This window comes from Corapipo altera, unplaced genomic scaffold (assembly GCF_003945725.1).
Source record: "Corapipo altera isolate COAL_440 unplaced genomic scaffold, ASM394572v1 73, whole genome shotgun sequence".
In the NCBI taxonomy this organism is placed as follows: Eukaryota; Metazoa; Chordata; class Aves; order Passeriformes; family Pipridae; genus Corapipo; species Corapipo altera.
In genome coordinates, this window is record NW_020884957.1 from 1,219,369 (window position 1) to 1,232,302 (window position 12,934).

General features: G+C 40.8%; 1 protein-coding gene across 1 annotated transcript in view; it reads right to left on the bottom strand.

Moving 5' to 3' along the window:
* MYO10 (myosin X) overlaps positions 1-12,934 on the bottom strand; it is a 161,385-nt gene that overhangs the window by 81,125 nt on the left and 67,326 nt on the right. Inside the window, exon 3 of the mRNA XM_027663778.1 lies at positions 9,548-9,706. Coding sequence (XP_027519579.1) covers positions 9,548-9,706 — 159 coding nt within the window. The remainder of the gene's footprint in view (positions 1-9,547; positions 9,707-12,934) is intronic.

The window sequence follows — 12,934 nt, forward strand, 5'->3', positions numbered from 1 at the left end:
AATCTGTCCTTTTTTCTTCTCAAGGTCCATTGTAGAACTGATTGTAAAATGAGCTGTTTGTAAACACACAGGCCATGCTACAAATACAAGAGTTAGCATCCACAAGAAAGGACCTTCAGAAGGGAACCAGACGTGACAGAAAATGTCCCTACAAAGATCAAGTGCCAACAGGCAGCTACCTACAGCCACGATGCACCTCCTACATGTTCTCCCTGTCATTGTTTATGAAAAGTGTCTTCTCAGGCAAGTTCACAGTGCTCAGTTTCACTATCCTATGTGTTTCAGTCAAGAGTATTAAGCAACACTGTCCTGTTCCCAAGCCCTTCTGAGGGCAAAGGCTATGCTATCTCTTCATGATAAAAGTTGTACTTTGTAACTCAGCTACCTTAACTTCTAAACTATGAGAATCCTTCCACTTCATACAGCTACAGCCTTGCACATCTACAGAGTCCTTGTCCTAGGAAGCTAAATGAAACTGTCTAGATCTGTCTTTTTCTTAAGAATTAAAATCTGGGTCTTAGTCACCTTAGCTGCCAATGTAAATACCCCAACCAGTGCACAGTGCACAGAGGCTTAACTCCACAGGAGGCTCAGAGATGGTGACGAATTCTCTGATGGTTAAGAGATACACTCATAGCTTAATCTCATCTTATTTGCCTACTCATTTTCTCCTACTGAACATGTGGAGCCCCACATGCAGATGGGGATTACCCAAGGAAACCCTACAAGTTTTATCCTGAAGCCGCACACACAAAAAAAAAGCATTTTGGAAATATGAAACCAATATAAAGAAAAGCTGACAAAAGAGCATTGTTACAGCCAAAGGTAAAAACCAAAACAGGAGACAATAACAGTGATGTCAGATAGACATCTTTCTTTCTTTGAGAACTTGACAGGTTTCTAGCAGTTTTTCCCCTATATAAAAAGGACCAAGTCTCCTTGTTTTTATATGCCCTGTTTTGCTGACTAACACAATGCAACCTCTACCATGTAGAAGTCCAACCTGCTGGATGTCAGAATAACGATCTTTTGTGCATAGACTATTTATATAAACAATTATAGAAGAGTATCTCCCTTCACCATTGCCAAGCAGATAGAGGCACTGTTTTTTGAACAAAAACATAATCGATCAGAATGAGACATTGATTTTTGTTATTATCATGGGCTGCAATACAGCATGTGAATGTAAGTTTGCACATCAGACTGTAGCAATCTGTGTGCACAAGTGCACAGCTTAATTTTAACCAGGCAAGCTCTAGTTCAAATCAGAAAAGGCCCCACAAAGAGCAGAGACCTCATGGCTTGTCACTTCATTTCAAATAGCCTGTGGCCACACTCTAGTTCTTCCTCCTGCTTTGTTATTGCACAATGCTCAAATGAGTCTTTCAACGCTGTCTGAAGGTCTAATTCACCCTCCAGCAAGGAAAAGAAAAAAAATTATCTTCTTCCTTCCTACAGATTCATCTTAGGAAGATGAAGGGGCTTTTCAGAGCAAACACACACAAATGAAAACATGATGGTAAATGATGCACTAAAGAACACTGTCTCTAGAACAATGGAGAAATAGTTTTATATAGAATTTTGCAGACCTGTTTCATTCTGCCTCCGAGAATTTTACATAATGATATCCAGATTTCCGTATCTTCTATGGTTCTTTAATGTCTGAAGATCTCTTATATAGAAAGGGCTTCTATAGAAAGAGAGCAGGAAGAGCAGGAATTATGGTTTAACAAAGAAAAATCAAAAGCCAGAATAACTGAAATCTAAGTCTATGCCAGGTAGTTAGTTGGAGGGCCCCGAACTGCTGCCAAATAGCTGTCAGTCTAGAAGTCAGGACTACGATGGCAAATGATACTAACAGTAAAAAATCTGATAAACGGAACTTTTGGATTCCATTTGCTTTTAAAAGGAAAGATTGACAAACATCAAAAGGAAACAGCTGAAACTGCTTGTGAGAAAGGGACCATGTCTTTTCAAATAAAAATAACAGCCTGGCTATGAATCAATAGTCCATTTAGAAAGGTAAACAATAGCTACAAAAGTAAGTTAATCCATTCTCAACTTAAATGGGTTGTTTGTGGTCTTTTGAGTATTAAACTGGTGGAATATGTGAATAACACAGTTGGACAGTGCAGCACAAGCGGTAAATTTTGCGCAGCTTGTGTTACAGTCAAAGCCTAACTCACGTAAAGAAAATGTGCTGGTGACAGGCAAGCAGCCTGAGTTTTGGAGTCCAAATTGCTGCCTTCTTTTCAATGACTTTGCTGGTCTGGGAGCAATAGACCTTACCGACAGGAGCCAAAGCTCCAAGTGAGGCAATAGCGTATGCAGAAGCATTCAGCACCATTTGCAGAAGCTCTGACTGAATGGTACTAAGCTGCTGCTGGCACTTATGCAAATGACTGATAATCTTTCTTTTGATTCTGCACGTTGGTCTACTTTCTGTTCTTGGCTCATAGTGACATTCTATAAAGGGGTGGAGAAAACAACATAAAAACAATCCTTCAAATGTGGGAAGACTTTAGCAATGACAAAACCTGCACATGATGATGGATTTCTACTTTGCAGTTTTCAATATGAAGTTACAATTAATAGGGTTTAGGTATAACACAAAACTCATGGAAGTCAACAGAAATTGACCCTCTCGCCACTGCAGCTATTATTTACTCCCCAACCAGCCAACCAAACAAGAAAAAAAATACTAGTACAGAGTAGATAGAAAGAGCAAGTTTTTATGTTTTAATAAAACTTTGACCTCTTCCCCCTCCCCATCTGTCTCACTAAAGTAGCCCACTGATGATAGAAGGTACATTCCTTACTGCAGCATGGACACCCAGCAGGTTACCAACAACCACCTAATGTGCTGCAAACCATAACATAAATTTATGTGTTTGTGTAGGAGTTGCATACATGTAGCCACTGCATACACTGCAAAGTGTTTGTGTAGCTGTGGCATACATGATAGCGTGCTCAATTACACAGACCTTTCTGAGCAGCTCCCGTTTTAATGATATCATGTTGATCACACCACCTCAGGCTGAAATACTTGCTAAGATCTGAAAATATGCACCTTTAAAATCCCCAGTATCTTCTTCTGTGAGGACAAAGTTCAGACAAACACTCTTTATTGTTGTTGTTATTATAATTATTAGCAGTGCCACGAGTCATGCAGTACGAAGGAATTCAGAAGCAAGGTTGGTTAACCAACCAATGGCATTTGTTTACTTCTCATGTCATTACAGCTATGTTTTTCCTCTAACACGTATCTAAAAAGGAAAAGGAAAAACAAATAAAAAATAGTGATAATTTGCCTGTGGTAGATAATTGTTGATCTATATAACTGACCATCCTTTAGAAATAACAATCGCCAGGAATAAATTTCACTAGATTTCCAATTAAAAGCCTGCTGTGTTTTTATAGATCTTTGTCTGCTGCTCTCTAGTAACAGATGTGAAATGGAAGCTGTAATTAATGCTTGGAGACAGGAACTCACTTTGAACTACATTTTGAAAACATTATCTGATGTGTGCAAGTATAACATTCTAATCATGGAGGTAAGTGCCTATGTACAGACACTTGCCATGCAATCTTAGCAACAGTGTTCTCTGCTCTCCACATTTCCATGGAAAGAGCTGGTGGAGAAAAATTTACCCCATCTTCCCAAGTAGCACAAGAAGGTGTGAAAAACACTGTGATTCATCAGCACACGTTTAAAATTTTTCTACTGTAAGAGCGGAGTAGTTAAATAACCAGAAGTTTCCTCAATGACCATGGAGCAGATCCTGTAAACCAATTACTTAGTACTGCTCTACAGCACTGAATGCCTCTGGAGAGGAACTGTGCAACCACAGTTGGGTTGCAGACAAGACCAGGATAAATGTAGTTCTAGGGACTAATGTAACAACTAAGGGCTTGGTTTAAAGGTACTATACTTATATATATATATGTTTTATGATACTAATTAATGACACAATTTGTGTGGACTATTGTTTGGGTTTTTTTAAGTCAATGGTCCACACTTACTTATAACACTGAGCATGACAGGCCAAGGGCCAAGGCTGTTAAGCTGCCCAGGATGTTGCAGGGGGTCTTGGTACACATTCTTTTTAGGTTCAGTTTCTGCAGGGGGTGCGTCCAAGTGTTTCCGTTTAAGAAACTAGTCATGAGTTTTCATCTTCATAAGTAAACACTTTGGGGCTATGGTTTAGTGGGCATGGTGGCATTCAGTCGAAAGCTGGACTTGGACGTTGGAGGTCTTTCCCAGCCTCAATGATTCTATGACTCTATTAGCTTCTACCGATCTTCCTTTGTTTCTCTGCCTTTACCTACAACTTGTGTCCATGTTAGAAGACATTTGAACAGGAGCGCTATCAAAGTGTATGAATTATGTCTGTCTGCATTTAACCATGACTTTAGTGTGCCCTGCTATTTTCTCAGTAACATGCAGGAACATTCACTTCCTGCTGACCATCGTAACATGGCACAGAGCAACTGCACAGGATCTGAAATGAGTTTTACTGAACTCAGGAAAAAAAAAAATTCAAAACCTAGACAAACAAGACACAGAGAGCAACTGACCTAGATACTAAAGTGTCTGTGTCTGCAAACAGAATTAGAAAAAAACCCCTATGGTGATTATTGATTAATACTGCACAAACATCAACTAGTTGCCCACGGGAACCCTCATGACTTTAAGGGAGATAAATTATCTAATTACTGCAAGCTTCAAAAACTACAACTGAGCATGTTGCTTAAGTAAATAAACACTAATAGATTTAAAAATCAATGCATAAATAACTAAATACCTTCTAAGAACAGACAGAACTGAGAATTTAGTGTAATGAAATGTCTAGGAGCTCCGTAAGCAACCTTGTCAGGGAAGAGATAAGTTTTCCAGTTTAACACCTTTCTAAAAAAGCGGATAAATGTTGCTTTTCCATCCAAGTTATACTATGTTTGTTGCTTCAGCTGAAGAGAGAAAAGAAGCCAGCCAGAAAAACTGAGCTCCTAATTACCATCATCCTCTCTCTGATGTGGATGCGGCTGGTACAGTACTACATGTCGACGTGGCTGGTACAGAACTTCTCACATACATGCACGCAAACATAACAGATGGTTATAATCACTGGTGGGCAAACTGCAGCCCTAATTTGAAAGTGAATAAAAATAGATTATGTTGTCCCTCACCCTTCCTGGCCACCACACCCAACTGTTGGACAACCTGGAGGTCACTCTACCAAGCAAGGGAGGGCAGCAGGGGGACTGCCGCACCTCAGCCCATGCAGCATGCCTCTCTGGACACAGGTGAACATCTTCCACCTAAACAAGATAGGCACGTGCCAGATCATCATCACTTCAAAGGGGAACGTGCCTACCTAGCACTTCACAGCTTAATTCAAAAACAAAAAACTAATCAGAAGTGCTTTGAAAATTGTTTATTGCTTGAACTCATGCAAACGAGGGTGGATCTGACACTGAAAACCTCTGCCCTGACCTGCATAACCTACACTGCTGTTATTTCCGACCTGCCTCTCACCTCAGCAAAAGCTGCACTCATCTTCTGCTCTGCTCTCCTGAAATTTGCTGCCTGCATCAGTAACTAACTGCTGGCCACAGACAAGACACCCACAGCTCATCCCAGAGCCAGCCCAAACACTATAATTTGAGTGTCTTGCAGCACAATCCATGCTGTGTGGTTTATGGCATCCTCTCCAAGGCTAAGCTGGTCTCCTCTGTAGTGTGTACTTAACTAAAAGTGAACTAGAATCAACAGCTCTGGGAACAATCCACCTTTGAACATCAACAAGAACAGCTGCCACAGCACTTGCCCTCTCCACATCCTGTGTCCTGTGATGGTCTTGCTTCAGAGGTGACCAATTTCCCCATGTGCCTTCACAAAAGGCTCTGTGTTCAAATGTGGGGACCTTCCATTTTTAGCACTAGTGTTTATATTTCCATATTTTGCCACGTACCAGCCTAGAATGCAAGCTAATCTGAGCATTCAAAGACAAGCATCAAATCTTGTATGCTGATGTCTAGAAGCTGGACCTTCCGTGTCCCTTGGGTGTTCCCAAAGGGAGTAAAATGGGAGAGGAAGTAGCAATGAAAGCTCCCGGACCATGTGATCACTGTCATCCTAAGAGTTGTCCTTTCCTGGACAACAAATGCAGTGATAGCCCAGAAGCAAACTTTCAGATAAAAGCAGTATTAATCACAAAGCCTGAAAAAGTACCAGACAGGAGTCTACTTTAAGGAACTAAGAAAGGACTTGTACATCCTATCCTTCTCACAGGACAAAAAGGGAAAGCATACACTCTTTTACAGAAATTCAGACAAAAGGTATTACAAGCAGATGTCAACAGACTTGACGTTGTTGCAAAAAGATGGTTGCACATAGACAAGAACAACTTTTTGTCATTCACCTTCTTGCAAACAGCACAGAATCAGCTAAGAGCCTCAACTCATTATATTCAGAGCCAGGTATCATTCACACTAAGAACACAGTCTGTGTGCTATATCCTTCTTCTTCCCTGTCCAAGAAATAGCAAGAAATACAGAAAATTCTCTGCTGTCCCTTTATAGTTGCAGTTGTTGGGAGCAGCAAAGAAAGTCACTGACATGTTTGACAAAACTTGGCATTGATAGCAAATGACTTTATACTATTAATTAGGAAGCAGTGAAAAGTTTAGGAACATGGGTATGATTATGTGAAACAAAGATGTTATCAAGTAAGGGAAGATTAAACTGAGCTCAAACATCTGAAGATATTTATTTAAATGCTCATTGCTGGAGAAAAAGTTCTTCAAATACAAAAAACCACACGAGTTAACAGTGGAAAATCTGCATAAATAACTGTATTTCTGAGAAAGTAACTGTTTAAATTTCCATTTAATTGTTTCTTCTATATTTTTAAAATCATACATACTTTATACATTACAATTTAGTATATTGAACTTCATATAATTTTTATGTGTGTGGGAAGAAGCAACCCCCAAAACTTAAGTCCCAACTAAGCATATTCCTTATTAAGGTACAAAGATGCTTCCTGGCCTCAATGCCACTGAGAAAACTAACAAAAAACTGCCAGACTCAAGAAGCACACTAACATACTTGTAATACTACAAGCCTGTAACTCGTAAAATGCCAGCGTACATCTTTGCATATCTTTTTCCCCTACTCAGACTGTGAACAAGGAGGAGCATAAAATTGAAGTAAGAAAGGACTCATAAGCTAAATGCCAGGACACAGTAATTATATGGTGGTTTGTATTCAGGGATGACAAGAAGTCTTTCAAAGGGATGATCAGACCCTTAGCCCACAGCGGAGAGTGGCACATGCCTTCCCAATTTATCCCCAGTGCACACAGGACAGATACAGCCAAGGTGATGAGGCAGATACAAGAGACAATGCGTGCAGTAGATGAAGCAATTCCTGGCCAAGGGAGATGGCAAATGTACAATCTGGAAAGTTTTGATTGCTCCTGACTTGAACTTCAATGGCTTCTATTGTCCTATACCAGAACTAGTTTGGTCCCAAAGCAGAATGATCGAGCAAGTATGAATGATCAGCTGCAAGTACACCTTCAACAAAGGTAAACTTTATGTACCTCTCAGTCTTTTTTTTCTCTTTAAACATTAAACATTAAAATATAATTGAACTGTTTACGGAGTTAAAAAATTTTGGTTTGAAAAGACACAGTTCATTGTACAATGACAACAACCTCTCCTACAACACATGCTCCTATATTTATGGAGTTTCACAAAATTACTCAAGGCATTTAATCAGCTTTCCTTGGTGCTTTTGCTCCTGAAGCCCTCTCCTGCTAAAACACTACTACTGGCACAGCAGGAGTGGGGTACCAATGAGGTTGGAGAAAAGAAGATGCTTCTTAAATCCAGTCCTGGTTACATATACAGGACAACAGGGAGGCTTTCATATGCATTTCAAAACACACCTTTTTTTTGACCACCTTTTCAAGCACGTTTCAGGTGAAGTGGATTCAAAAGATTACGGAGTTAAATTAGCAAAACTAAAGGGACAATGCTATTCAGTAGCAACTGGAGATCTGTCATCTTTAACAGCACATAAACCTGTTTGTCTAGGAACCTACACCGCAAAGCACCAAGGATCAGAACACCCTAAACTTGCCTTGACAAGCTAAGAAATAAGCTAGGACACGTCTCTTCAGAATGAGGCTATTCTATGCCTCATCAAAAAAATCACCCACATACACAAATGCTTTTAAAAAACAGACATGTCCTCCAAGTGCACATCATGACTCAAAAAACAATATTTTTTTTATTTTGACTCATACTGAGTATCATATTCTAATCTGACAACACTGATGGAAAACTAAACTTTTATCAGGTAGCTATTTTTCCTCACACGTGCAGGACATATGCTATTAATTTTCTGTTTACTGATTTTTCTGAAATGCAAAATGGTTAATTCAATTTGAGAAAAAAAACCATAAATAAAGACTCATGTAAAGAGAACTGCCTCAGTATTTAGGATTCTTCCTGCAAGCCACTTTAAGGGTAATGTGCACAGGAATACTATTTCATTATGCCCTTTTTTGCTTTTTATCATAAAGAAATTTCTAAATATAGGGAACGTTTAATTTTACACTTTGGTATGTTTATATTTAAAAATAAAGAAGCCAAACTTAATAGATGAAGCTTGAAATAAAGCATGCATATGGCCAAATCAAGGGCCTAGATATGTGACGCAAACAAAAGTCATTTGTGTTCTGCAATTATAATAAAAGAAAAAAAAAACTAAACCAACAAAATGACTCACCACTGAACCACTAAAGAGTCTGATTTTGCAATCTGCAACTGCTGTTAATATTCCTTCTATCTTTTTCCCATTTAGTGTACTTCCAGATTCAGGAAAGATTCATATTTAGTTAGTTCAAGATTAACAAAAATATTTCAGGAGCAGGTAAATCTAATGAAAAAAAGCTTCATGACAGAGTTAAGAAAAAGAATTCTGTGTGGACTAATGCGTAGTTTTTGAAACTGACTAACAGACTCCAAACTCCAACTATTTGTATCTAATGGCACAAATCCTCAGCTTGACAATCATAATGCTTCTTTCCTAATACCCTTTCTACTACAGTAGAAGAGGGGAAGCTGATCAGGATTGGATCTTGGCCTGGCAGGATCTCAAATGGCAGTGACAGACTAAATTCCACCACATCCTCTCTGGTGATGTATACAGTACATATTGTTGGGGCAGAGTCTAAAGGAGAAGAGAAAAATAAGAGCCCTTTACACAACCCTGTCACTGAAAGTGTAACTGTATGCAGCATGCCAGTTTTTTAAGGCTTTCGAAGGATTGCCTGGCCAGCCCTGAGCTACCTTCTCCTTCCATCATTCTTGATGAGAAGTCACTAGATGAGGCATACTTCAGCTTTATGTGGACACATAAAGAACTGGAGAACATTAGGAGAGGAGATAGCACAGAACAGCAAAACATATACAGTACTTAAAACATTCAAAAACGTTCCCTCTGGATATTTTTCTAAAGTTTAGAAAAAACTTACGTAGATTTTATCTTGCTGATATCGCTGGAATAAGTTGTGCATAATGGAGCCTTCATGGAGATCTACAAGTGCTGCCATGTCTTCCACGCTCTCTGTGCTTGTTTGATGCATAGGTGTTACTTTTTGGTGTGTGATCGTGCTCTGTTTATAAGTGAATACCTGAAAGAGGGGAAATAAAGACAATACAATAATCAGAGCACACACTCAAACACTTCCATCTGAGAACGGAGCTTTCATACCATTCCTATTTCTTAACCAGTTTATCAGTGTGTAGACTTGTAAAATATAATAGTTTTCCAGTGATACCCTCTTGTATAGCTTCTCTGATAACAACTGAAGCCCCAGATACCTACATGGGTAATATGAAACTAGTACATACTGACAGTGCACTGAGATCTTTTCCTGTTTAAGGGTAAATGCAATCTCGTTTCACACTGGACTACTGTTAGACTTTGTTGGGAGAAAAATAAACCAAGCAATAACCATTCCCAAAAATCCCAAACTAACCAAACAAAAAAACACCCCTTACAGTAAAGCCCACTTATAGTCAAATTACTCCGGAAGGAAATGTTTTACAGTGCAAAACAGAAAACAAAAATTATTGCTCTAATAGCCTGCAAGTGTTCATATGTTTGATCTGAAATCCACTAAGATGTTTCTATTCAACTTTCCAGTCAGGAAGTGGTCATTACTCCTAACGTAAGCAGCATGCTCAGTTCAGCATGCATCAGATATTTGGAAATGAATAATTGACTTCTGAGATTAATTTCTGAAGCTAGTTCCACACAAACAGTAAAAGCTCTAAAAAAAACTCAGTCAGAAAACCCTTCTACAGATCTTCCATAAAGCTATCACAAATATCCCAGAATCACAGAATCAACTAGGTTGGAAAAGACCTCTGAGATCAAGTCCAACCCATGACCCAACACCACCCTGTCACAGAATCATAGAATCAGCCAGGTTGGAAGGGACCTCTGAGATCATCAAATCCAAACCCTGATCCACTACCACCGTGGTTACTAAACCACGGCACTCAGCGCCACATCCAGTCTCATCTTAAAAATGTCCAGCGACGGAGAATCCACCACTTCCCTGGGCAGCCCATTCCAATGTCTGATCACCCTCTCTGTAAAGAATTAATTCCTAATATCCAACCTAAACCTCCCCTGGTAGAGCTTAAGGCCATGCCCTCTTGTCTTACTGATAATTGCCTGGGAGAAGAGACCAACCCCCACCTGGCTACAACCTCCTTTCAGGGAGTTGGAGAGAGTGATGAGGTCTCCCCTGAGCCTCCTCTTCTCCAAGCTGAACAACCCCAGCTCCCTCAGCTTCTCCTCATAGGACTTGTGCTCAAGTCCCTTCCCCAGCCTTGTTGCTCTTCTCTGGACCTGCTCCAGCACCTCAATATCCTTCCTGAACTGAGGGGCCCAGAACTGGACACAGCACTCCAGGTGAGGCCTCACCAGTGCTGAGTACAGGGGAAGAACCACTTCCCTGGACCTATTCGCCACACTGTTCCTGATCCAGGCCAGGATGTCATTGGCCTTCTTGGCCACCTGGGCACACTGCTGGCTCATGTTCAGCTTCCTGTCAATCCAAACTCCCAGGTCCCTCTCTGTCTGGCTGCTCTCCAGCCACTCTGTCCCCAGCCTGTAGCGCTGCAGGGGGTTGTTGTGGCCAAAGTGCAGGACCCGGCACTTGGCCTTGTTGAACCTCATCCCATTGGAATCAGCCCAACTCTCCAGCCTGTCCAGGTCCCTCTGTAGAGCCCTCCTGACTTCCAGATGATTGACACTCCCCCCCCCAACTTAGTGTCATCTGCAAATTTGATGATGATGGACTCAATCCCCTCATCTAAATCATCGATAAAGATATTAAACAGGACTGGACCCAACACTGATCCCTGGGGGACACCACCAGTGACCGGTTGCCAACTGGATGGAGCACCGTTCACCACCACTCTCTGGGCCCGGCCCTCCAGCCAGTTCCTAACCCAGCACAGAGTGCCCCTGTCCAACCCGTGGGCTGCCAGCTTTTTCAGGAGTATGCTGTGGGAGACGGTGTCAAAGGCCTTGCTGAAGTTCAGGTAGACCACATCCACAGCCTTCCCCTCATCCACCAGAATGCTAAGATATACACATCCTCAATCTACCTAAACTTTTATGAATACCAATAACATCACTAAAGACTATAAAACAATAGATTTCGAATTCAGCATCCCATTTCCTTTCAATTTACATCTTGGCACATCACCCTTATAGACATATGCCTGCTTCTCATAGCCAATGCTCCTCAGGCATTATTCGTCCCTGCTAATGGCACCATTTCAGCGTAAGGAAGTCAAAGCATGGAATTAACGCAAATACTTTGATAATGTGAAACATTAGAAAAAACCAAAACCCCTCCAAAATCCTTTAAACTAATATTTATCAAGCAGATGGAAGCAGAGACATAACCATCAGCCCAAGCACCAGTGAGCACCGGGGGGCTGCTGCTGCAGGCTGGGGGTCACACTGTGCAGCACTGCCTAAGGGGCCACCTCTGTGCAGAAGGAAAAAACCCCTCTGAGGTTTTTCAGCATAAAACCTTACATATGCTCCTGGTAATGAAAGACTGAACAAGTGTCATCGTAGGAGGCCATCCAGGAAAACAGTGATGTTGTCTGTCCTGCTGAGACCAGCACGAAAAAGAGGCTGAAGAAGCAAGAAGCTGAAGGCAGATCAGAATAAACATCAAAGCTCTGTACTTGGATATCCTATCAGCTGACAGAGGAGTACTGTCTGAACGTATTTGTTCATTAAAATAGTATCCTAGGCATAACAAATGCTGGCACAGGCCATCGCACCGTTACAGATGTCACTTACACAAGCAGAAAGCATGCCAAAGGAAGGTTAGGGGAGAAAGGGGATCCAGGAAACAAATTTCTAACACCGGGCAGAATCACAGACATCAACAGGATATGTGAGCAAACCATCAGAAAGTTCTATAAATTCAGAGCATCCAAAGCACAATCCCTAACTGAGAGAAAAAGACAGGTACAGAGAGATCGGAACCTTATTTTGCAGTGAACAAACATCAAGATGACAGGACAAGGATTTGTATAGGGCAGAGAGAATGGACAGAGAGAGCTGCCACTTGTACATGATACAGGAGCATGAGGTCCAGATATCTAACAGACAGAATGAATGTGGAAAGCATAAATTCACAGCAAAACTTTTGGGGCTGAAATGTGTGTTTGCAGTCCCAAGACTAACCATACAGAGCACAAGCGGAATTAGAGATAATTACATCTCAAAAGTAATAAACTGCAGTTCCTAGTCAGAAGAACCATAACAAAAAACCCAAAAGTCATACTGCAGAACATAAATACCACAAGCTGAAAGATCT